Below are 27,589 nucleotides of genomic sequence, written 5' to 3' on the forward strand. Positions count from 1 at the left end.
GTGTTTTTTTTCGTTATTTATTGACAAATAATTGGATAGCTCTTTTATTAATGAGTCGTGCACTTTTGGATTTTCCAAATTTTTATTTATTATTATTTATTCTATACTATCACAGTAGGACACCTTGGCGACTTCGCCAGTCGCGTTGCAATTCTGACTTTTTACTTACATGAAAATTTTAACAGACCTAGCTAATGTTATCAGTTTATTTAGATGTGAGTATGGCAGATATTTATGGACCTCCGATAAAAAAACTAACCTAACCTAAAGGTTTAAAGTTGATATTTCAATGGTATTATACATATTTTAACTAATAATATTTTTTTTCAAGCAAAGGCTTTGCTAAACAGGCACAGTGCATAGTGGGCTTGATAAAACATATACCACATCATCCGTACTCTCAGATTAGCTTGGCAGTCAAACGCAAGCTAATATAACAAAAGTTCAATAAAAAAGTAATCTTATCTTACCAGATGTCCATTAACAGGACTTTATTTTCTTTTTATTGCTTTTAAATGTCTATGAGATTACGATTCAAATGATCGAAATTGCGTACACAGATTAGTGAAAAATCTTGAAATTCCTGAGCGGCCATCAATAGCACATAATATGTACGCATGTTGCCTCATTTGACGGTCGTAAAGTTTGGCATTGAAATTGTTAACTCATTTTAGTACCAGGAAATCAGCATTTATCGTCAAATGCCGCTGTGGTTATTAAGCGTTTATCCGGTATTGTTTTACGAGGCGTGAAACTTTTGTTTTCAGTTTTCAGTAAGAATATAATGATTCAGCCTACCCCTATTCACGCCTAACATTTTTTTTATTTTGCAAATTGCACTTAGGTCCGAGTGTACAATAAAAGATATACAACGTGTATATTAAATCCTAAATAATACATCAGAGAGGCTTTAGACGTGTATTATTTACTGTCTCTGAGACTTATCTTTGAAACCGTTGTTAATACTTTTGGAGTAAACCGTATACATAGTTTTGACTGAATTAAATCAGATCCATCCCTAAAATCACATGCAAAATTAAAATCAATTGAATCGTGTCACTTTATAAGGTACTATACAAGTGTCGGTCTTTTATCTTCGATAGGGTCGCCATAAGTAAACACTTAGAAACTTTTGAATTAGTTTGTATGGAAAAATAAATATGCTTCTTTTCATTTAATATGTTTTCATGGTGATTCCTTACGAAATATACTTATACACCCTTCAACTGTATTTCGTAATTTCGTTACACGTTGTATACGTATATTAATACGCACTAGTACTATTAAATCATGGTAGGTATCCCCACTCCACTTTCACTTTGTGTCAAACATCAAAACATGTAAGTATATTATTCAAGATAGAATATTGAACCAAGCTAGACCGGGATACAAAGGGGTTGTATAAAAATAATAGACTAATGTTTTCCAAGCCTAAATTGCTGTAAAATTGTTTACTTAAAATGTTTTTTTTAATAAGTTTTGGAGCAAAAAAAATACATAGTATATCACCATCCGTTAAATAATATCCTACTGCTGAAAATAGGCTTCCTCTCTTACAAGGTGGGCAGATTTAGAGCACCACGCAGCTCTAATTTGTTAAGGATTACTAGCTTAACGAGCTCTCTGAGGCACGGGGGTTGTCATGGTCAATTTCCTAGCTCCGGACTCCGGAGTCCGGACTGGACTAAGGATTCTAGAAACATGCTAACCACTACAAAAACGAAGAGAAATTTGAGTTATCGATTTATTAAATAGTTTTCACTGCATACTGTTAAATCAAAAAAAGAAAATACTTTTTTTTTTAAAGTTTTTTATGAAATCCTTTTTAATAAACTCAATGAACCCTTTACTTAGATTGTTCCTTTGAAAGTTGTTTGATCAATGTGGACGTGTAGAATACGAATTGAAACGCTAGGCCAGTTCGTGGCCCGAACCTAGGTCAGTCGGGGTTCGTGGGCGGCGGCCTTCAACCAGGCCTAGTATGCGCGTCTAGAGGCCACGTGACTGGACCGGACCTGAGTTTAGCATATGCGTGTTGAAATAAACCAACGAAGTTTCATTTCTTCTTCGTACGCACTTCCTCTCTTTTATTTCCACTATAACTTAGCCATCGACTGTGATGTCACCTGGTGGTATCTTATGATGGTAACGGGATAACCTTTTAGAGGTATGGTGGTTACATCAAACCCATACTCCTATACGGATTCTACGCAACATCATATACGAACCCTTGGCGGTACGTCTTTTTCTGTTGAATGGTAACCAGCCACTGTAGAAGCCTGCTACTAAACCAGTGATATTTCGGAAATTATAAATTCCTAAATGCCCATGCTGGAGGTCGACCCCGGGACCTTCCACTTATAAGACCTTTAGCGGTCCATCGCAACTTCGTCAGCGAATAAGGCAACCTTAAAAGATAGACATATGCTGTCGCGGACTTTTTATTAGAACTTTTAAAGGAAAACCACTTTTACGCAGCGCACGCAGCGGAAGCTCTTAGAAGGAATAAAAACCTCCGATTTTGAACCATTCTTCATTGGTGCTATGCTTCTAATGGTCTTAGCGTGATGATATATATCCTTCCTCGATAGATGGGCTATCCAACACTGAAGGATTTTTTTAAATCGGACCAGTAGTTCCTGATATCTTCGCGCTCAAGTAAACAAACTTTTCAGCTTTATATAAGTATTAGTACAAGATCACGCCACGGATTTAAGAAAAATATTGAGATCTGCCATTTCTCTAAGATGGGTACGGAATAATTATAAAAGCTTAATAAGGTTACAGACAGACGCTTTAATTTTATCTATTTGTATAGATACTGGTAAAGAAGATATGTTGGCGCCAGTTCAAGGAGCCACTGTTTGCTTACGGCGCGGGTACTAGAACGGATTATCGTACACGCGCAAATTTTCAATTGATTACTCACGATTTTCTATTTGTTCAACTATTGTTAATTGCAAAACGTACGTGTTCATACTTCATGTTACCATAGAGACATATTGAGTATTATTGACTTCGTATTATCGTTTACATGTCTCATTCAGTCTTCATTGCTCAAGGTTTTGAGGTTTTATGCACTAGGTCAGGCCAACGCTGTTTTATTATAGACTGTATCGGTCGGTTTAGTGACTTCGGATCATCAGGTCCTCGGTCTGTGTCTGGCTCCAACAGTCGGAAATCTTTGGACAAACTCTTTTTCAGGCTTTTTTTATTAGCCTAATGCCTCAAAGAGCACGTTAGCCATCCAATTGGTACCAGTTACTATTGCTAACATGTGGTAATAATCGTTAGAGCCCAACAACCCACACTTGAGCTTAGTGGCGGTTATAGAACTAGGCCGAGGCTATGATGATGGTGATTTAATAATTATATCCCACAGTTTTTTACTCGGTCCATATACCAAATATAAAGCGGGTTATATTTGCTTATTCTGAAAAGTAATTTTAAGTCTTACTCTTTACTTACTAACAAGTAATTGCATTATATATACCAGATTTGTCAATCTATATTTTCCTGTAACACGTGAATGGAGCGGTGACAGTAGTGGTTTAACGACTAGGCTGCGTGTCAAAAATAAGGATTTTCGACACGTGCCTGAGTAATGTGCGTTTTAAAAACATTAATATACTTGCTTTAACAGGAAATAATCGCGTGGGAACCTGCATGCCTGAGAGTTCTTTAAAAGTGTTCACAAATGCGTGTAAAGTCTACCAATCTGCATATGGCCAGCGTAGTCTACTACTACCTTAAGCCTAGTCATATTGAGAGATGACCCCTGCTCTGTGTAGGCCGGTATCAAATGGTTTGATAATAATGATGATGATGATGACATAACAGGACAGAACGGATTCGTTTAGACGCACTCGAAGTGAACTCGCAAGAATAAAACCTGGAAATATAATTGAGTATAAGTTTTAATAGTAATTTTAGAAAAGATAACAAAGATAATATTTTATTGATGTCATTACAATGTAAACTGTATGGTATTTATAGAAACACTATCACTTACGCTGAGAAATAAAGCGATTATTAATTGTATTAAACGTCGGTTTATTATTAGAAATGATTAATGGAAGTCCGACCATGCACCTATTACATAATAATTATTCACGTATTGTAATACTACACATATTTACACAATTCCGATGAGTAATATTGTGTTGCATGACAAACATAATGCGACCCAGTTGCCTGCACTAGGTACGCGAGATTGTTTGCTTAGTCGCATTGTCGCCTATCCCATAAGTTTTTCTCATTTTCCGACCGTTTCTAATTATTAATGATAGTACTACTACTAGCTATAACCCGCGTTCTTCGTCCGCGTTTATTACGCTTTTTTACAAATCCTGTAGAAACCATGTGTTGAAAGGATGAAAGTAGCCTTTGTTACTCTCCATACTTTCAACTAAATCTATCAAATCAAGTAGATCGGTTGCTTAGTTAGGGCTTAAAGTAAGGACAAACATACAAACACACTTTCACATTCATACTAATTTGCGTGCATGTTGGTAATGATCACTTATGGTCTTGAAACGTGGTCGCTAACTATGGGCCTCAGAAGAGGCTCAGAGTCACTCAGCGAGCGATGACAGAATAATACGGAGTATATATACGTGATCAGAAAAGAGGTGACCAAGGTAATCGACATAGCTCTATGAGTCTCGAAGCTCAAGTGACAATAGGCAGGGCACATAGCTCGGAGAACCGAGAGACTTATGGTTAACAAGTTTATGGAATGGCGTCCCCAACTGTGACCCCTAACTAGGTATACAGAGGACATCGAGCAAGGCCACTAGACGTAGGCGGCACAAGACTTTGGAATTTTGAATTTCATACTAAATACTTATCATCCTCAATTGGACGTCTATCGGTCGATATTCTGATTATGTTGATGATGAGTTATGTTGTTTTGACATAACATGACAGGAAGGTTCCCTGGCAGTGTTGTGCGTTTGGTTTAGTGGAAGGTCCTGGGTGCAGTTTTGACATAACATGACAGGGAGGTTTCCTGGCAGTGTTGTGCGTTTGGTTTAGTGGAAGGTCCTGGGTGCATTGCCCAGCCGGAGCAAATTAAGGAACGATATACTTCTGAATTTTCTATGTTAAAGTGGTAACTGAATATGTCCGAAACCTTCCATTAGACGAGAATAGAGAAAATGTTAAAAAAAGAGGATGAAATTGTAAATTTTCAACTTACACGCGAAACCTATTAATATAATAGGTTTAGAAGTCAGAAAGTAATCAAAGCTAATTACCTCCATAGCTCATCGAGTTGTGAAGCTGAAGTGGCAATGGGCGGCGCATATAGGTCGATGAATTGGTACGGGATATTCCAAGATACTAGAGTGATGATCAAGCAATATTTTATGTATTATAATTACATCTTATTGGTTCTAAAGGTATTTCTGGAATAAATCACAATCTAATGATAAATGATTCCAACTTTGCATTATTTTTAATATCTTCATCCCTTTTTCCTTTCATATCACCTTGGGATATTCTCTTTTTCTCCTTTGAATCCTGCTTATCTGATTCGATTGTTCAGTCGACCTGAATATACAGCTTCATAAATTTCGCGCCAGCGTTACAACTGTTCACTATTCAATTGTCTTCGCAAAAGACTGTATCAATAATGTCTGGATTTTTATTCTTAGTCCGCAATAATATTTGAAAGCTATATATCCAGTCAAGGTCATGTTATTGTATATTGTAAATGACACAACATAAACTATTGTAATTATTATATTAGCTATAGTCCCGCGTATGGCACTTCTGTATTGAGCGAAGTGTTTTGTTTATAACCATTTTAAAAGATCTAAACAATCATTTAAGTTATCATCATCTAAACCACAGGACTCCACTGCGAGACATATTGTCACACGCTACGATTTTGTGCCACTTGTATCCAGCTTTTCCCGGCAACTCGTTTAATAATCTGTCCACCTTACAGAGAGTTTACCAACACTGCGCTTTCTGGTTTGGGATCTAAGATATTGGTCAAACTCTGGCGAAAAGCATTTTTCTGGATAAATGGCACACTTTGCCCTTTCTATACCTCTGATAATAATTTGTACTCTGAAAAGACAGTATTTTATACTGATCGGTTGAGTTGGTAGTTAAAGCGTGAAATAATATAAACTTATAATAATAACTAGGATTTAAGTATTTTGAATGCGTAAAGTATCAATATTATACAATTGATCAATAAGTCGCTTACGTCAGCATCGTTTCGAAAAGTAAATACTCAAAGCGATCAGGCGTGAAGTCTTCCAGATATGTCCTATGTAATTAGATGGACAAGAACCAACCGGCCACGCTGCTTCTCTTGAACAATTTGACGTATCTCATCGACCTAGCTCGGTGCCTGTATTTATAACCGGAGTCAGCTTATTATTGTAGGTAATACAGATTTGACAGGCTTTTACTTGGAGGGATTTCCACCTGCAGATAAGATGTGTGAGGTTGACTGGCAGATAATACAATTAGAGTTACCACCAGTATGCATATAACAGTATATGTTCGAAGAGATTAGATATTTTTGGAGATGTTCTTAGTTATGCAGCAAAGAATATTTCCAAAAGTATCTAATCTAATAAGTCTAATTTTGACAGTAGATAGGATTTGACAGTATTCGGAGCACATCTCATTCCCCGCACGTGTCCATAGTTCCTGCGACTCGAATCAATGCTATATTTCGGTCTATTAGAGGTTTTATCTTTCAATGACGAAAATAAATACAGAAGTGCCATCCCATGTTTTATCACTATTGTGACATAATCCGACGATAAATCGACAAGTTAGGTAAGACGAAGGTTTAGGTTTAGTTTAGTACAATGCCTGGCGACCAATTATGTTTACTCAATATATACTAGCTGGTTTCCCGCAATTTCTTCCTCTGTACACTTTGTAATCCCGCTGTAATCGTCAGTTATTCCGGGCTGAAAAGTTTCCTATGTCCCTTCCCCGGATACAACCTATTTCCTAGCTATATAATAATGTTCCTGTCAGTTACCGATGACCCAAATATTTATGGAAAAATGTTCATGAAATGCACATCGCAGAATCAGACGGACTGGTAACTGACAAATGGGATTGACTTTCGAAACAAAATCATTTTATAATTACCACCTTTAGTAGTACCTATACTGTCTTTGTTGTTATCAGGGTAGTTTTTAATTTATTTTTTAAAAATAAACATTCCCGGTAGTAAAATCAATGCTGTGTGTGATTTGTATCATTATAATTAAAGACTTGATTAAGAATTTAAGATACATGATAAAGGATTATCAGACAAGGCAGCACACCTAATTTGAGTGTAAAGTAGGGCACACCAACCCGTTTCTACTTTCTTGAACAATTTGACGTATCGGTGAATATTTCAAAAGTGCATACGTTGACTCTGTAGTCAGAGTGCGGAATTACATCCGAGCCGGGGGAGTCAACGAAGGTAATAAATTTATAATTCAAACGGAGCGAACCTCATCGCGTATGATAATGGAAAGTCAACGACTGGTCTAGTTACGCTAATAATTGAAACCTCGCCGTATTTATATTAGCGTCTCCATTGTTTTAATTATATGTTTCTGTCGCTTTGATTTTATAAAGCCTCAGTTTAATTTGTATGTAAAGTTAACTGTTATACCTATCTACTTGAATTCTCTTAGTTTATAAGTCCCTGAGATTTACTCAGCGCATTTAATTAAAAGTAAACATTTTTGATGATAGATACAGGCTTTACTTTGCTGAAGTCAATGATGGGATTATAAAATTTAGCTTAATTGCTTTAGTAGTTGTTGAAAAAGTACTTAGCAAAATTATTTTTAAAATTTAAATATAGCCTTCGTTACTAATGCTCGGCATAAATCCTAAATTGATCGAAGCAAAATTTTGCATACAGATAGTTGACATTTTGAAAGCAGATATACTATGTTTTTATCTTTTTTATCTTTTTTGCAACACGGATCACTCTTTATTACTGTCACTGTCAATGGAAAGGCAGCTTTGACACGACTGGAAAGAGAGCAGGTGTAGGATGAAAAGCTTAACTTGCTCTCCAAGGCACGGGAGTGAATCACCGCCAACTTCCAAGATCCAGGCTGGTACTAAGAATCCAATACTATTACCTGGCCTGATCTGGAGATCGAATCAGGATGTAGATCGATTCTGGCCTGATCTGGGATCGTGATCTATAGGTGAACAGGCTCAAAACTAGACAAACGAACAGTAGCTAGTTATACTTAGGTATATATATTAAAGAGACCCTATGACCTGACTGCAGAGCACAGCGTTAACAATGGTGGTACTTACGTTAAGACTATTTTTGGTCCGATCTCACACATTGTCTCCGTTACGTATGCATATTGCATACCCTAAATGTTTCAGCCTTGCCCATGCCTGGCGTTGCCATAAACGACAAACAATTGAAAGTAATAAAGTCACGTACGTAGGCACATCTGTAATAAAGTCAGCTGATTCCGGACGAAAATAAAAGTCGTTGGAGTTTTACACTTTTATGGAAAACGATGAATCAACTTAATGTACGAACAAAAACGTTGTTTTTTCGGTTTTAAATGGTGACGCATACTACCGTAAGAGCCGCATTGAATTAATAAAAATGCTAATTACGGCAGAAACAACTAAGGGAGTCCATACTATTGGAGTTACCTTAGCGGGAGCTTTTTGTCAGCGACCTCGATATCAAATCATCTCTTTGCGAACAACTTTAGTAGTAATTAAGCGCTTCGTCAAAGCATTTACTTTTTTATGAGATAAGACGGCAGAATGGGTAAACATTATTTTATAACGTGCATATCGAGCCTACGTGAACACACGTAACAGAGGTAAATTATACAACGTGCAACGGAATTACGAAATATTGTTGAAGGGTGCATGAGTATATTTCATAAAAAATCACCGTGTGAAATATTAAATCAAAATAAGGATATTTATTTTTCCATACAATCTAATTCATAACATTCTCAGTTTATACTTTTGACAACCCTATTGAATATAAAATACCGACACGTGTATAGTACCTTAACTACGCAACGCGTAATAAAGTGGTAGGAGTCACATGTAGTGTTAGGGCTGTATCTGTATTTCTTTCAGTAAAAACTATGGCAATGGTTTACTCAAAAACTATTGGCGTTTCGGCTAGACAGATAAGTCTAAGAGATAGTAAATAATGTACCTCTAAAGTCCTTGAAGTATTATATCTGTTTTATTTACACGCTGTATAGTATCGTACTACGACGAAATTGATGGAAACCAGGGCGGCTTGTTGAAGGACGTGCACCTTGCATGCCCTGTACAGTGTTCCTCTGTTTTAAGGCTATAGTTTTCCACCCATCAGGTTGGCCACCAGCTTGGTCAGTCAGTTATTATGATTAAAAAAAAACAACGTCGAGTAACTTCAGTAGTAATCTAAGAATAACTTTAGAGACATGAGGCGAAATGACTAAGCCAAAACTATTGAATATATAAAATTCACACGTTTGAATATGCCTTTTCCTTAAAATATATAATGTAAACCATTATAATTATGACGGGTTCTATTCAAAGTGACTAACAATAAGTTGCTAAAATATTGTAATAGCCGTTTATTTTCCGGCGCCTTCGATCTGGTGGCGCCATTTATGGTAGTCTATGAACAATTTTAGAAACACGTGGTAAAATGACTAAGTCCTTTAGATATTTCTTTTATTATAATAAATGCCATGAAATAATAAATATATATATTACATAATTAAAAGTTTTAAGTGTTCTATTCAAAGTGACCGTTACTATTTCAAAGTAGTTATTATGAATTTAGTCAATATTAATGTCATAGCTCTTGATTTACTTCGTAGAATTGTCTCTCCTATTAAAAAGGAGACCTGGGCCCCACAGTGGGTCATTAATTAGGTTTGTGACGTTGCTTATGTTCTCGAGTTCTAATAGACAGATTATAGTACCTACATATCTAGTATATGCATTATGCATATTAGTAGAGTTGTTAATTTATTCATTTAGTCATACTCTTTCTTTATGTGCCACATCAAGTTCAGAAAAACAAAAAAATAATTAACTGACACTTCAAGTACGTAGTGGAATACAAAAGGCGGCCTTATCGCTGAGTAGCGATCCCTGTCAGGCAACTTTAGGATTAGGAAAACTAAAAAGAAAACGAAAAGGTGGGGTACACTGTTACCAACATACGTACCAATAACTACATACTAATAGGTACAAAAATTAAAATTCATACTATTAGGTACATAAATTACTTACCAGACTATATATACTAACCAGACTGTTTGTGATAGATCCAGTGGCGTGCACAGGGCTTATGACCAGGGTATGCATAAAGCCGGTACATGGCATAAAATGGAAAAATTCCCCTCCAATACGACTTATATAAAATAATTTGGGTATGCAGTGCTTTTGTGCACGTATGAAATGCACGCCACTGGATAGACCTGAGTCTGGTATTTTATTTACCTTTCGGCTTGATTCATTTCCAAAAGCAACTTTATCGTTAATAATTACATAATTTACAACATATTAATTATTATATAAGCAATATTAGCCGCAAAGCTTTTAGCAACTCCTTCGTTATCTAAACTTAGATTTTAGGTTCAATTTAATTTAGAGCGTTGTTTAAGTGAATTAATACCCGTCTACGATTTACTGGTATAAGACCTTAGTAGCTTCAAAACAATATCTGTACCTCATGAATTATATTTGTTATGCTACATAGACATACTTAAATTACAATTGTTTGTTACCATTCATTCGACTTGACTACTACATCAAACTTGATAAATTTAGTACAAAGACAACTGGTATCCTGGAGACGGAAGGAAACTTTTAATTCCAGTATAGCAACCGGTAACCGTTTCCGCGGTACCTAAAAAAACTTACCTTGCTACCGTAAACAAAGAGGAAGCACAGAAAATTCAAAATAAGTAAAACTATGTAGTAAAACGTCATATGTAATTAGTAACTGAATCGATACTTAAACGTTTATTGTTCAAGTATTGAAACCTTGACGAAATAAATATATATAAATAACGTGCGTCCTGGTGATTAACATTTACTGTACAGCCCGGAAAAATAATCGATTCCCCCGAGAAGTTAAAAAAAAAACAGAAACAAACGCGGACGAAGCTACAAAGTAAATAAATAAAAAATAAAAATTTAGATTGCTCCAAAAAAAAACATCCTCGAATAAGTAGCCGGTAGTCTAAGATTCAAAAATTAAAATGCATCTATTCGAATATAACCAGCGTCATTTAATAATTTACAGCTAAATAATGAACCCTCATAAAATAAAAAATGATCAATAAAACGATTTACAATTTAGGTGACGAGGAATTCAAGCAATTCTATTAAAATTGAAGCACTTTATCCACCGTCGGTTCGTTCAAAGGCTTTTTTTTATAAAACAAACTGACAATCTCATCTTTCAAACGTTTAACGGCTAGACCAAATCCGACCGCGATGTATAAAATTGAGTGGGATTTTATGGGGGCGTAATACATAAATGCTTTCATTTCATTAAGAACTAGTTTAGTAAGAAACTCTTAATATTGACCTTCCTGTACAAATAATATGATGTCAATCTAAGCTGTCAAAATTTTTATTAGATAAAAGTCATCCAGATGCGTAGGTAGTATGGATCAACTAAATCTTCTAAATTAAACATTTATGATATTTAAATAACTGGTTTAGCTACTATAAAAATACTCCTAAGGTAGAGCGTTATAGTGAGGCGATTATAGGAGACTTCATCAAACCTATTAAAGTCATTTTTGCAGTTGAATTTTCATTTTCCTTAAGGGTCTTTGTATTGACTTAACCACTGGTTCGGAAGCTAGATTCTACCGAGAAGAAGCTGGCGAGAAACTCAGCAATTGCTTTTTCCAACTTCAGCTTTTCAATTTTATTAGTCTGCTTTAGAGAAATAAAGTAGAGCTACCCAGCTAAATTGTCTTCAAAAAAATTCAATCAATTGATTGCTTAAACTTATGGAGGGTCCAAAATTACTTTGGGAATCATATCATATAAGCATAGGTATACTGAACTCCATAAATTACTTCTTTACCAGTGGCAGACGATTTGCAGTGGAAGACAAACTGTCTAGTGCTTAGAATGTTCGACTACTATTAATGGGCCAACCCCAAAAAATACCCGAACAATTTAAATGCTTCAGTTGTTAGTTAGGGTATTTTCAGTTTTTCTGTCAAGGAATTCCCAGGATCTCTCAGCCCTGCCTGCAGCTAGCTTAGGAAACTGGAATTGCCCAACCCTCCGCTTTGGAGAACCCATAGCCGTTGGTCCTGGCTATTGTCACTAATGGTTTGAACCCGCAAAACCACAATGGAGCAGCATAAATATTAATCTGTCCAATGAGAGAGCTACAGTGGTTAGTAGTGGTACATTGGTTGATTTAAAAAACCTTTCTTAACAACAATTCTCTAAAAACCACTTTTCTGTGAAATTGTGTTTTTGCAGTCGCATAAGTTCAAAATAATCTTGGTAAAAAGCAATTAAGCCGAAATCTTGTCAACAGAATTCTGATTATTCTAATTATATTTGACAGCCTGCAAATTATATGTAAGACAATTGACATCTGACCTCCAAAACCGGTTAAAGATGAACAAGTAGCTCATGTTTATGCGAATATATGTTAACCTGAAGTGTATGCTTAAATTACTAGTTTTTTGACCACGAGTTAACATTAAAACACAAAAAGTTGAATAAAATACTTAATTTATGAGCTCATTTTGTTTTAAAAAGACATCAGTGGTCTCATCACTGGAACATCTACAAAAATAATGCGTAGAATGTGTTCTTTAATACTGAAGTCGTGACAACAAAAGTGTTTATTATAAGAATAATTTATGATTTGATTAATCATGTTATTTAATTTGTAAGGCTCTACCCAATAGTTATACCAATAGGATACATTTTTTTAAAGTAAGTACCAAAGTAAGTTTGCGTCATTCAGGCAATGTGACGAGTGAAATATCTATAAGTAAAAAAAAAATACGTTTTCATGATCTTTATGAAAACGTATTTTTATCTCAATGGCAGCTGCCATTTTCAGAGCTCAGAAATCATTTTAATTTGAATATATATTCGCTGTAAGAAAAAAACTTTTAATTATTAAAGAAATATTATTTCCGAAACTTAACACTTTAAGTGAGAATTGACGAATAAACGATAAAATATTAAATACTTTTCCTGCAGACCCGAGAATTGAACTCTAGAGGTACTAATTAAGGCAATCAGGACTCAACTTTCACGCAGCCTTATTTTTAATATTACCAATTAATTCCGATATGTCTCGATCAATAATTATAACTATTACAATCCATTAAACTTTTTGCTTCCGTTACCATTAAAATAATCTGTCCATAAGATAATTTCTAAACGATCCTGTTTAGTGGGCGAAAATCTTTACAACACAGTTTAACAGTGTCGGTCAATACGAAATTTAGACGCGTTATCTTGTATTAGAGGCTCATAAAACTGACATTATTATCAACTAATGTTCTATACGCATTAGTGTCACATCGAATGTTTTCAAATGATGTAATCGCCGCCATATGCATCTTGGTATTGACTTACATTTACAAGAATTTTGTCACACGCTTTTTAAACGTGATCCCTAAAGTGAGAAGTCATTACCACTTGGAACAGACCTCACACATCAGGCGTCAAAAACCAGATCCGTCTTTGATTACAGACTTGCTACTTAGGACGATTAGACCTATACGTGTGAGTAAAAATTTACAATATTATTTTAACCAGTGAACGTACACTGCTAGACTTTCATTTTTCTTACTTGTCTTCTTATAGATACAATCTTTTCATTACATATGCATCTCGGCTGAGAGTTTCTCTTTATTAGTTACTAGCTCTCAACTTCGTCCGTGAGGAAATTTTGATTTGCCCTGAAATTAGAAGAAATCCCTGGACCGCCTATGCCTAACTACACCAGAACCTAAAAATCAGTATCGTGATTATACTACGTAATAAGGTCACAATCAGACAGAAATACATACCTTCAAGTTTATATTATTATCTACATCTGATCTATAAGGGGAAATTAATACTTTATATGGATTTTCATTATTTAAAGCGGATAAAAAACATAGGACTTTCATACAAACTGCCAACCCCTACTACCCCCTAGGAGGGTAAATTCACAAATCAATTTCTTAGCTGACACTTACATCCTATAAGGAACCTATATTTTAAACTTAAAGTTTGTAGGCTTCATAGTTTCTGAGATTTCTTGAGGAATCAATCAGTAACTTTAATATATAGTAGATAGATCAGTTAAGCTGTTAATTCCTTGTCGGAAAGTCTAAAAATCGTTTACGTAGCGTAGGACGCCGTACGTATCCGGCATAGAAAATTTACATTGGACTAAATAAATACATATTTCTATTTGACATACCCTACTGTTTTTGAAATTGTTTATAAAATTTGTACCATTTACATCACACAAAATATTATACTTTGCCTAAGCTGGATTAAAATATGAAAATTTTGCAAAACATTTTTAGTATGACCAAATAATGGCACCATTCAAAATTGAATAATCTAAAAAAACAAACTGCGTGCTGACTACGAAATTATATAAATTGTAGTATTATATGTCCGCCTGTTCCCTGGGTTTAACGTTTCTGTAATTCCAAGATACCCTTTGTACACTAATTGGCGAATCTAACGTTCTAAGCATCATTATTCTAAATTACAGAGGGCTTAGGAATAGTCTTGGTATGGTTTAAATTGTAGACATTTGCTACGCCTGTCAATATTACGTTTCAATCATTGCAACGAACGCTTGAATAGTGATACTTACTTATAATTTGTATTAAAGATAATATGTTGGATGGACTGGATAAGGCTGTGGTTTAAAACATTAAATCTGTACTATTTGAAAAAAGGAAGCACTTTATTTTTGAAAAAAAATTACTTTAGTCAGAAGCAAGATTTTAAAAGACTTGGCTAAAGATATCGAAACTATGTTTTGAAAGCTTTTTTAAGAAGAAAACATTACTTTTAAGCATACAAATAATTTTAAAAATATATTTTTGATATTTTTTATGTTTGCCTTGTACTCTCCTGTAAAACCTCGCACACGCTTTTGTAATTGATACGGTTATGAAGTATATAACATAAAGAAAGCTATTATCCAAGGTGTAGTAGTTGTAGAAAACCTTTTATGTCAAAGCTCGTCTGGGGAAATTCTACTGCCTCGTTTATTCCTGCTACCAAGCAGCATTGTTGTGTTCCAATCTGAACGATATTGTTGTGGGTATAATCACAGGCACAGAAGGTTTAGCACCTTCGCCTTAGGCTGATGGATATGAGGCGCCACTATGCAGGATGTGTCCTGCGAAGTATTGCTGGTTACAGGCAATGGTCTCCTCTTAACTTCAGCTAGGCCATTTGCACTATTAAAAAAAAGTTGATCTCTTAGTACCTCATGATCCATAGTCTAACAAAAGTAGGCATGTTTGTGAATGAGGATTATTAAGTGCTCTTCTATCTTTTAACTTATGTCACTATGTTATCTGTAGATAGTTTTATCCTATAATTCCTAAATCCATGTTCATGCCAAGCGTACACTACATGTACTGCATCATAACTAACGATATAGCAAGCCAGTTATTCATGTATTAAATCCTACAATTATGCGGATCGCAGGGCCCTCCACGATGTGTGTACTGTGCTGACGTGTTAATCCTTACCCTGCTCGCATAGACATGGATCATCCGACTTGTATGACCGTTGCTAATTTAATATTGCGTAAAATACGAATAAAAGCGTGTTCTCTTAACTGCTCTATTTTGTTATGAATTCCTCTTCGAACATCTAGTGGAATAATCAACTCGAGTGTATTAACGGAATGTTATTAATCCTTACTAATATTATAAACCAGCCCTTGCCCGCGGCCTCGTACACGGTTTTTTGGTTTTTCATGAATCCTGCGGGAACCCTACATTATCCCGGAATAAAATGCAGCCTATTATTAATCCGGGGTATAATCTACCTTCATTCCAAAATTTAGACAAATTAGTTCAATAGTTTTTGCGTGAAAGAGTAAGAAATACCCATCCATCCTTTCATCCATCCATCCACCCAAACAACCTTCCTTGATGCCCTAACTAAGTAACCAAACAAGGTGTTTTGACGCGGAGAGTAACATGGGATTTGTAAAAAACCGTAATAAACGCGGACAAAGAAAGCAGGGAACAGCTAGTAACTAAAAATATTAAGGTGATAGTGTGTTTATTAGGTTGTCCTTCTTTCACACTGCAACAGAACAATAATTTGGTATAACTTATCCTGGAAAAATGTATCGGATTGAAACTGCAATTATTAAATATACCTAAATTCTAAAAGGCATTTATTTATTCTTTAAAATAATTGTTTTATAAATATAAAAATTAAATGACTAAATTCTTATATTTATGAAATATGCAACAGTGTGTGTATCTGATTGTATTTATCTTAGGACCAATGCACTGAACTTGTGAAAATTTAAAAGACATAGGATGCCTTTTGTTTCTGAAAAGTAAAAGGAATGCATTCGCGTAGTATTAAAATAAACCCTTTGTGATCTTGGCGAAATTTTGCATTGTTTCTTGCATTCTGGAATTGAGTTAGGAGGTAGGTAGGAGGATATAAGATACTTTTTGACCCGAAAAGCGAAAGAGTTCCTTGTACTTTTTCCAAAACTTGAATCCAAGGGGAAAAGGTATTACACAGTAATATGATTATTTACCTTCTTACTTTTTGTTCGCAGGTTGTGGGTCGTGAAGATGTCCTAGCATCGACAGCGACGCGCGACGTTCACTGCGGTAGGCGCCTAGTCTCCGGACTTTTCTCTCGACCTCGTCTGCCATTGGGCTATTCCTACGTGACGACTGTCCCGCGTGGCGCCTGCAGACTAAACGTCTCCGAAATTGTCTCCAGCGAAAATTACATCGGTAGGTTGCATTTGAATTGTTACTTGCCACCAACAGAATAAAGGACATACAGAAACCGTGTACACGACTAATATTGAAGCATTAAAAACCACTCCACTTTAGAATGGTTTCTCGAACAAACGGTTAGTCACTTAATACCATTTAGCAGATGACAGTAATTATTTCACCTCTAATGTCCTAAGCGTTCACCATAACATGAGAAAATGGGAAAAAGTTTGTGAGCTAGCAACATTCTGCGGTTGTAAAGTGAGACTTGCGCGGGTCGTTTTCACTGTTTTGGACACAATGCACTGCATACAATAATGGCTGAATGAGGATTCTGTATGTTCTATTAATTCAAAGTTTCAACCCTGCTTTCTGTACATACACGAATGTATGTTAATAAATAGATCATCTACGAACCCTTCAAATACAAGGTATAGATAGGACTTTCTTATCTTTTTAAACAAAAATAGACTCTCACTCGGAGCTAAATCTAAAATTGTGATATTTTTATTTAAAAATAAATATATCACCACAATACACACCATCACCATCTAGCCCTAAAAGTAAGCGTAGCTTTTTTTAAGTTTACTGAGCTAAATGATGAATATATAATAATAATATGCATAACTTATAATATACAGATAAACAAACACCCAGACACCGAAAATTATTCAAGTTTTTTACACAAAAAAAATCCAGTTGTGGGATTCGAAATGTTTAGGTAATCCCCGCTTATATATGTAAAATGTGTTAACAACTTGAAATGCAAAAAGAATCATTAATAACTTGGCATCTTGGCATTTATTTTTTTCAATGTTTCTTCTAATATATGTTTGAAGGGATACCGGTACTGATAACATGATAAGCAAAACTTGAAGTCTTTTCACAGATTCAGTGAAGCTACATAATCTTTTGGCTAAACTTAATTGCGATGTTTTAAAATAACCTTGTACAGAAAAACACTTGTGCACAATTCTTAGAACGAATTTTTTATGACGTTTGTTCCCTAAAATTACATACACTTCAAGCACAAAGATCTAAAAAATTTGTTCGTATTAAACTTGGTAATATCGTTTGCCGGTTACTAATGAGAAAATCTAAATTATCCTATCAATCATCTAGGGTTTAAAAGGTATACCTAACTCACACTCTATTAGCAAACACAAAGGCATGTGGCTTTGTTGCCGTTTCTCAATACAGATTATCTCCAATATTTATCTGCAAGTTATTATGTATTTAGATGCAAATGATAATGTCCATAATAAAGGTGCACAATATAGCAACTAGCAAGTGTCGTGTTCAGTTAGTACACGTAGAAATCGACCAAGTAGGTCATGATAAATTGACAAACGAAGAAAATCATTACAAATTAGGTCAATATTAAAGAAATAATTTCATACAGCCGAGGAAGGTTTGATTGAACTCGGTCATACAAGTTCAATTGTAGATATACTTAGTAGTAAATTAGCAATGAACAGATGTTGCCTCCAAGGCCGTTTAATAAAGCATTTGGGTACACAGCCTGCCAATAGTATCAATTTCAATACTTATCAATATTTTATTGGTATGATTTTCTACTCCAATATTGGGTCATTGGAACTTCAACAAAGAAAAGGGCACAAGAGCAATGAGTTATTAATAGGTGGTACTATATTAATATAGTATATGCAATACGTAGATAATACAAAAAAATGATTCCTGTGATGTGTAGATTCAACTGTTCAATAGTTTAGACTTAATAGGGAAACAAGATAAAAACTAGTTAGCACAGAGTCACCCAGAATTTGAGAGAGAAATTAAAACTCTAATTTTTTTTTAGATATTACTAGATATCAAATTTTTGACGACATCCCTGGCGCTCCCGACGACTACTAAGGAATTTAAAATACCTGTTTGTTTTTACTGGAAGGCTTTAGTCGTTTCAAAAACGTGCCACCAAAATATTAAGCGTTCCTGTGATATGCCGCGTAAAAACCAATTAAAGTTGTAGGTTTGATATAACTGCCATACCCTTAACTTAGGTGAGCCCAATACCGTCTGGAACTGCATCATAGTCAGGTTAAATACACGTCAAGTGTAGTAAATAAGAAAAAAATCCAGCACACAGAGACAATTCTTTATTGAAATTGTTCCTGATAGGCCTAGTACTGGTGGTTTAATAGAGAGATGAAGAGCATGTTAGTGCAAAGATCGATGTCGAATCGATTAATAGGAATTGCAGGCGTACATTTACGGCACATCTCTTCAATAGAGGCGCCTACGCCGCAAATTGTGAGATAAATGGAGATAGCCGCCGTTACAATTGACGGTTAATTATTTGCATGACGCACTGCAACGCTTTGGTATACCAATTTCCTGATTGTTTCGTAAACATTAAGATCAATGCAGATTACTCGCTGGTGTGTTTTGGATCTCGCAATAATAATAATATTTGTTGTTTCTACTCTCGGGATATGGACGTAAAACATTGGCCTTTTTAAAAAGCGAGAGAAACAGAAATAAAGGATTATCTTTTGGTCAATATTTAATCTGCTTTTAAAACTATTCTATTTTATTTTTATTACTTACATGTGGAATGAAACTACGATATATTCGCATAATCTGGTGGTTATTGTGGTTATTTAATTAATTTGTATGTTGAAAATATTGCCACGTGTAATATATTTAAGGGCTGAGTTCAGTGAACTGGTATAATCCTCGCATAATATTAGAAAGCCCATCTTCAACTGCATCAAACCCATCGTTGTCATTACAATATAAAAAGTGTTCGTGATAGCTAAATAAAAACATGCGGGCAAGTCTTTACGGGCTGCCGATTGAAGTGAATACTAAATATATGTGCACAAATCTATATATATACAGTAAACACTAAACATATAGCTCTTGCGAAGCGTACGGTGCACTTATTCAATGGGTTATTATTTTGTAAACTAACTGCTTTTTGTTCGGCCAAAAAGTACACGTATATGCATTATACACAGTATACATGGAAGAGTTCGGTGACGATGACGCGAGGTCCATAATTTTTGATCACCTAAAAAGTGCTCAACGCGCCAAAGGAAGTTTTCACTTCAATAATGGTTCACATGTGTCTGTGTTTTGATAGTGTTTTATTGTAATTGTTCTAGCACTGAGAGTTTCCAATGGATCATACATTGTAAACGGCGAATTTGCTGTGAGCGCCCCGGGCACTTACGAAGCGGCTGGCGCACGATTTATATACTCCCGATCTGCCAGCCTCGACAATATATTTGCGATGGGACCCATACACCATCCCATCGATATCATGGTAATTATTCATTTGCAACTGTGAGAACATTTCGAATATTCTATTTTAACTTCATAACTTTAACTTCTAACCTTGTATCAATAGTTTATGTCCTTTTGTTGCCTGGAAGAGATCGCTATACAGCGATAAGGCTACCAAATTGTATCCTCTGTTTTTCTTGCTTAAGTTTATTTATATTTGTATTATTTTTCTCTGTAGTGAACTTCGATCAATAATATACTAGATGTATAGACATCGTTGAAAAGTTTCCGTGTAAAATAAGATCACTAAAGAGTTGGGTATAGTCAAATAAACGAAAATAGGCTTTTTTTTCGTTTATTTGACTATTGAATATTTTTCAACATTTCCTAATAAACATTCATATGGGAGTGCATATCTAGTACATTATTGATCGAAGGTAGTGAGAAATAAAAGTGTATTTATTAATTCAACTTTGCTCTGTCCTAGGTCCTGTATACTCAACCAAGCCCGAATATAAAATACGAATACCTTACTGATTCATCGCCGGATGAAACTAGTAACGATATTCCCACTGCGAGCAGCATTCCTACACACCACCAAATGCAAAGACATCACCGTCACCATAACGCTGAGTCTCATACCAGAGCTTTGGAGAAACCGGGACCTTCGTTGACGAATACAGCGGAATCAAACTCGATCGAAAAACAATACCAAAGTAATGTTATCGGCGATAGGAAGTTTATGTGGAAAATTTTATCGTACACACAATGCTCGAGAACTTGTGGTGGAGGACTTCAAATAGGCAAATTTAAATGTGTTGAAATAAGTGATAAGGAGGATCGTGAAATATCTCCTGCGCACTGCACGGGTGCTCCGCCTTCTTCTCGCCGCAGAAGATGTGGCGTAACGCCTTGCCCTCCACGTTGGAGAGCAGCTGCCTGGGGACCTTGTCCCGTTTGTGGGCCTGCTCATCGAACTAGGAATGTGGGATGCGTACAAGATCATGCTCGAGGAATTACAAAGGTATAATACGGAAGGAATACTTCGTGATCTGCGAAAATTTATGTAGCGTTAATAATGTATTAAAATCGTAATAATGGGTATTCTGTTTCGCAGATCAGTGATCAAAAATGTCCTCTACCAATGCCACCAAGTAAAGAAGTATGTGATGTCCCTAATTGCGATGGTACGCCTAACTCAGGAAACTTACCAAGACTGGACGCGAGACGACAAGTGCGACCAAATGACCACGTCGATACATTCCGCGAGGGTCCAGTGCTATCACTTCTTTCAAACGTATCGGATAGTGACATTAGCTCTATACAAGATAACAAATTCAGTTTCAGTTCCGCCGGAGGATGGCTTTATACAGAGTGGTCAGAGGTACAGGTCTTTTTAATATTAAACATCTTAATGCCCCACTCCTGGACACAGATCTTCTCTCTCATTACATAGATGGAGTTAGAGCATTGACCCATAACGCTGCTTTAATGCGAGCTTAATGATGATTGCTGGCAGGTTGGACTGGAGATATGTCAGTTTCTGCTGTGCTATTTCAAATAGATTGGAGTGGCAGTGATTCGAAATTTTAAATATTATGCATTTATTTATATTATCTTTCCGTTATATGGAAATAATGTATTTTTACTAACAATAAATTTAAGTCTTGATGCCAGAAATAAATATTATCATTATTATTATTAGATCTTAATAATCATTTTGTGTTAAGAGACCGAAAATCTAACGTGCTCTCCGATGCAAGAGGTTATGTATGAACCACTATTTTTTAACACGGGCCGGATAATAAAAATATTCTTAACAGAAAAACTCAATGTCTCATAATTGATAGTGTAGACTGGCAGTTAAAAAAACGATACAAAATTATCATCATAGTATCATAAGCGCTTTAAAACTAATTTATTATTTTAATTTCTAGTGTGTAGGCTGGTGTGTTGGTGGGGGTGTTCAATCTCGCAGTGTTCGCTGTGCTGACCCTAATGGATGCGGAGCGAATCGGGCGCCACACTCCTCTCAAACATGTTCACCGAGGAAACAGTGTGAAGCGCAATGGTTTACTGGTATATTGCAGATTTTTTTCATGTATAATTGAGACTTGTGACAGTGAATTTCTTACAATGGCATATAACTGATGTTAAATTATCTAAACTATAATCTCTAAGAGTATGAGTTTATAAAATGTGAAAAAAGTATGTTAGAAAAGCATAAGAACATACAAACAAAGAAAATAATCACTGATTAAGTTAGTTACGATAAAAATACTTCAGAATTCCTGTAACTTTCACAATGGCGGAGAATTTAGCTGTATGAATTAGTATGTTAATCTTTTATTTGAAATGTTCGTACAGGTGACTGGTCTCCATGTACAACGGCATGTGGTGGACGTCAGATCCGTGGTGTTATTTGTATCGGAAACAATGGAAGGAGATTGAGAGATGCTTCATGTAGGAAGCCTAAGCCTGAAACTGAAAGATCATGTGGGGGAACTTGCGCACCTTCTTGGTACCTTAGTGATTGGGGAGAGGTACGTATAAAAACAAAAAAAAATTTAAACTCAGTGTGTATAATCAGTCTAATCAAAGCGAAGAATAGTACTCATACCAAGGGCTAAACTCTTACACTCACTGATGGTCCTTATTTTTCATGTGTTTTTAACAAAAACAATACATATTCTTAGATCCAAATGTTTTTTAATATTATCACTACATAAATTATTTACTACCAGGAAGTAACTTCTTCGAAGTAACAACGGGTTTCAATTGTCTTTTGCCTAAATGACGTTTTAAGGTTTTGAGGAAAATAATTCGGATAATTCAATAATAATTTCATATGAAGTTTTCATTACACACGTACAACTATACTATAAACCTACCGTAGTTCTAAATAATATTTGTGTGTAACAAGGAGATTTTAGTCCACAGATCCCTGAGGGGCTTTAGTAAAAGACTTGCTATTTAACCTGCCACTGAAGTTACCTTTATATATTCATTTAATGTTTATACAGTGCACTGGTCCTTGCGAAGCCGCTATACAAACTCGGACGGTATGGTGCGCACGCGGCGGCGCAGAGGGTGCTAGTGGGGCGGCCAGAGACGCAGACTGCGCAGGTCTACGCCCGCCGGCAAAACGCTCGTGTGTGCCACCGCGCTGCTCAACGCGGCCCGTGGTCAAACCTGCTATCATAAGTGCTGTGCCGTCAGGTATGATTTTGCTTTGTTTCATACAACTTATCATAAACTATTCAGACTTAAAATAGGAATTGAAATTTAATCTTAATATATATAAACCTCCTGTCACGATGTTTGTCCGCGATGGACTCCCAAACTACTAAACCGATTTTCAATTAAATTGGCACACCGTGGGCAGTCTGGTCCAACTTAAGAGATAGGATGGCTTAGATCTTTAATTATAGTCGCAATTTTATTTTATTGCAAATTATTTGTCTATAATTAATTGACAGCCACATGTTATTTATATATACATATACTACTATACTCATTTAAGGCTTAGCGATACTGAATAATTTAAAAACAAAATTAAAAGCAGACGAAGTCACGGGCAACAACTAGTGTTTTATAAGTATTCAAATGCAGTGATAGCCTAGTGGCCCTTCTCACTGTAGGAGACCGGGCCCTGTAGTGGGCCGGTAATGGGTTGATATGATTACATATGAATTGGTTGATAAATTGGTTTTAGGTACTTAACAAGTAAATAAGTGGAAAAAAGTCTTAAGGACCGAAGAATGAAGTGAAAATTCAAAAAATGAAATATTAAAAATTAAATCATCTAGAATTTTGCTACTACTTCGGCGTAAACTATGTATATAAGATTGTAGGTTTTTATTGAATTCCAAATATAAATTTATGTGAATTCTAGTATTAATATTTAAATTACAGATCCACAACAACGAGTAACGAGACACCAAAGCCAAACGCAAAACGTCAAGCAGCGTACATTCACTAGCAACGGTAAATAACACTCACTCATTCCAATATTCTCTATTTTTTTGGATGATAAGATTAGTAACGAAAGGATATTCCTAAAGCCCAAAGTTTTCACACTTTCACAAAAAAAATGATTCTTGAATTACCTTACCTTACCTTTACCTTAATGGTTTTATACCTTAATAATTAAATGAATTATTTATTCATCATTTTTCCGAATGAACTGTTTGTTATACCGCCATAAATTCACACAGATCCTCGAGACGTAAAAAGGAATCTTATCTATATCTTTTTTCGGTGTCCAGTAATGTTAATTTGTGAATTTCATAAAAACCTGTGTAGCTGTGAAGCCGTGCACAATTACGAACAAACCTACCATATTTTTTTCAATTTACTTGAAACGATTCCTGAATGTTTATTGTGGACCAAAAGTATCACTTAATTATCATCAGGAAGCAACTTATACATGTGCCAAATATCATCAAGATCGGTGCAGTGGGAGACGTCTAGACAGAGCAATAGTGCGGTAAGAGCGGAGTGGTGGGGAGCGACAAAAAGTAATCCGCGCCATTAAGGCCCTATTCGCGTTGCGATACAAGGTTTCGACGCTATTTAGATGCTGTCGGCATTTAGCGCCAGATCAAAGGAGTCAGTCTACAGTATAACGTTTCCTGAATGTTTATTGGGGACCAAAAGTGTCACATAATTACAAATATCATCAAGATCGGTGCAGTGGGAGACGTCTAGACAGAGCAATAGTGCGGTAAGAGCGGAGTGGTAGGGAGCGACAAAAAGTAATCCACGCCATTAAGGCTCTTTACACGTTGCGTGTATCGCAAAATTTCGACGCTATTTAGATGCTGTCAGCATTTAGCGCCAGATCAAAGGAGTCCGTCTACAGTATAACGTTTCCTGAATGATTATTGGGGACCAAAAGATCTTTAGTAGTTTCTTGAACAGACTCGGTTAGTCACTTCATTTCATTCAAGAGTTGACAGTAATTACTTTACTTCTAATGTTCTAAATGTTTAACATAAAATGGGGAAAATGAGAAAAATTTGAGAGCTAGCAACATTCTGTGAGTGTGAAGCCTAACATGCGCGGGCCGTGTTCTGTGTTCTGTGTGTTTTTAATTCTATGTATAAAATGTTACAGTATTGTGATTGTTTACTAAATAACTTGTAATTGATTTTGTTTTTAGGCGCATGCATGGATAAGCTTAGCAACTGCGCGCTGGCAGTGCAGGCGCGTCTTTGCCATTACCACTACTACGGTGACAACTGCTGCCACTCTTGCCACGGACGGTAGACTCCATCTATCAGGTGATCATTTCTTAGGTTCAAATTAAAACTCGCGTTGGTCAGTAGGCTACCATGTTGGACTACGGATCTGCCTTCCGAACTGTCACTACAATCAGACAGACTTGACGTTTCAAAAGTGCTTAAGAACCTAAGCGTACCTTAATTTGAATTTTACATTTTATCATTGAAATGTAAAATAAAGGGTGTGCAAATTATCTTTTATGTGAAGTATAAATAAAGGATTTATTTGGTTTACAGGTACCATTAGAAGAAACGGAAGGAGTTGACTCATAGTATTGTGATACAGATGGACACATATTGAGTACACATAGTTATTATTAGAAAAGCTAATAAGTAAATAAATATAAGTCGAATACTTTGGTCGTGTCAGAGTATACAAAATCTCACACACCTGCACTACTACTATTTTTACTGTAATAATTGACAAATTAATAAAAAAAAAACGTCTTTGATTAGTAATTTATAACTTCAAAATATAACTAAAGAAACCAAATTCACTTTAACATTAAAACATTAATGTTTTTTAAGTTTTTATAATATTGGTTAATTTTGTTATGGTAACTTTACATGAAATAATTATCTATTTGTCCTTTCCGAACTTAATAATTTTGTCGAATAATGTTGTTCATTTGTATCTTTTTAAGTTAGGGATAGTTTTGTGATCTCCATTTATAGATTTTCTGTAGTAATGTGATTTATTTGCCTTTCGTATCTTTAGATTTTGTCATCATAATTTAGGAGAAAATAATTCAAAGCTGAAGAACCACGCTAGGCAAATATTAGATACGGATTTAAATAAGAATATTAATTTTTTCATCAATATAAACAATTACCGAGAAGTTTTTACTCTTAAATATTATATCGTCGCACACTTTTTGTATAATTCTTGCACAATAAAGTAGCTTGAAGAGTCCTCACCAAATTTCAAACAATAAATATTATAAGAATTAGAGATTCAAAAAAAAATTGTATTGTAAGTTAGTTAACCATTGAAACTGTTCTATAGATTTAGTCATTAAATGTAGGCTATGCTCTTAGATTATGGTTTTATAGTATTCCTTAATAATTTTATTTTAACAAAGAACAATATGTTTATATTTGTAGCTTTTAGATACAATGACATTGTGTTCATTATTTATTGATTCTGATTGTGTAAACAAAGAATTTGTCCTTTAAGGCAGTGCCACATTACCAGACAGATGATAAATCAAGGAGTGACATTGAATCGATAATTAATTCACGAATGCGTAACATTTCGATCACGGAATGTACCTATTCGTTAATTTGATTATCTATGTGATTTGAATTTGAATTTTTGATTTATTGACCACGCTTACATTACGATTTGTAAATGACGTGTCTTACTTAAATATTTTAGTGTTATTATAATAATTTTAAAATACCTTACCACTAAAGCGGTGAAATGAAGTAATAAACCTAAGCTAAGCTACGAATCAGAATATTTTCCAAATACATATGTGCATGCGAGCATTTCCAGGCTTTTACTATTTGCGCATCCTTAATTAATCACATCCATAGCTCGGTTCATCTAGTATGTACAACGCTTACCTTTTGAACTTCGTCCTACCATCATTCATTCGTGGGCACCCACATTCTTAGCTTAGCATCTTATCAAATCTCTAGTGGAAAGCCAGGCTCGTTCTTACTCTCGGCAGAGTCACTAAGTCGGAAAATGTAGAGCACTACATTGACTCGGAATTCCAAGCACAATTTCGAAATGGGGTCGAATTCCAACATGGAATTTGAAACTCACTGGTATTACCTTTGTCAAAGCGAGCCTTCAAAATATTGTTCCACAAAATTTAATCAACATTACCCGAATGTTTTAAACTCAAACAATGTCAAGTTGCATGCTCGATATTTTGAAATGACATATGAGAATTATCTTTGTTCATTTTTGCAATTTAAGTAAAAGCTTTCATATTCATAAATTTTTTTGTTGAAATAGCACTTCCTACTAACACGAATATAATATATGGCAAATTATTTGTAAATCCAGAAGTCACTGTCTCTGAAATGTATTAGAATTTATTATAAGGTAAAAAAAACTTTTAAATT

General features: G+C 35.3%; 1 protein-coding gene across 2 annotated transcripts in view; it reads left to right on the top strand.

Annotated features, from left to right (window-relative positions):
• LOC120633255 (thrombospondin type-1 domain-containing protein 4-like) overlaps window positions 1–25,978 on the top strand; it is a 186,528-nt gene extending 160,550 nt beyond the window's left edge. For both annotated transcript variants that reach the window (XM_039903421.1, XM_039903420.1), the window contains 10 exons: window positions 16,808–16,991; window positions 20,105–20,265; window positions 20,713–21,249; window positions 21,343–21,609; window positions 22,163–22,304; window positions 22,593–22,768; window positions 23,249–23,444; window positions 24,141–24,212; window positions 25,390–25,510; window positions 25,748–25,978. In XM_039903421.1, the coding sequence (XP_039759355.1) occupies window positions 16,808–16,991; window positions 20,105–20,265; window positions 20,713–21,249; window positions 21,343–21,609; window positions 22,163–22,304; window positions 22,593–22,768; window positions 23,249–23,444; window positions 24,141–24,212; window positions 25,390–25,496 (1,842 nt within the window). In that variant the 3' untranslated portion in view covers window positions 25,497–25,510; window positions 25,748–25,978. The remainder of the gene's footprint in view (window positions 1–16,807; window positions 16,992–20,104; window positions 20,266–20,712; window positions 21,250–21,342; window positions 21,610–22,162; window positions 22,305–22,592; window positions 22,769–23,248; window positions 23,445–24,140; window positions 24,213–25,389; window positions 25,511–25,747) is intronic.
• The last annotated feature ends 1,611 nt before the right edge of the window (window positions 25,979–27,589 follow it).

This window comes from Pararge aegeria, chromosome 21, assembly GCF_905163445.1.
Source record: "Pararge aegeria chromosome 21, ilParAegt1.1, whole genome shotgun sequence".
Classification (NCBI taxonomy): Eukaryota; Metazoa; Arthropoda; class Insecta; order Lepidoptera; family Nymphalidae; genus Pararge; species Pararge aegeria.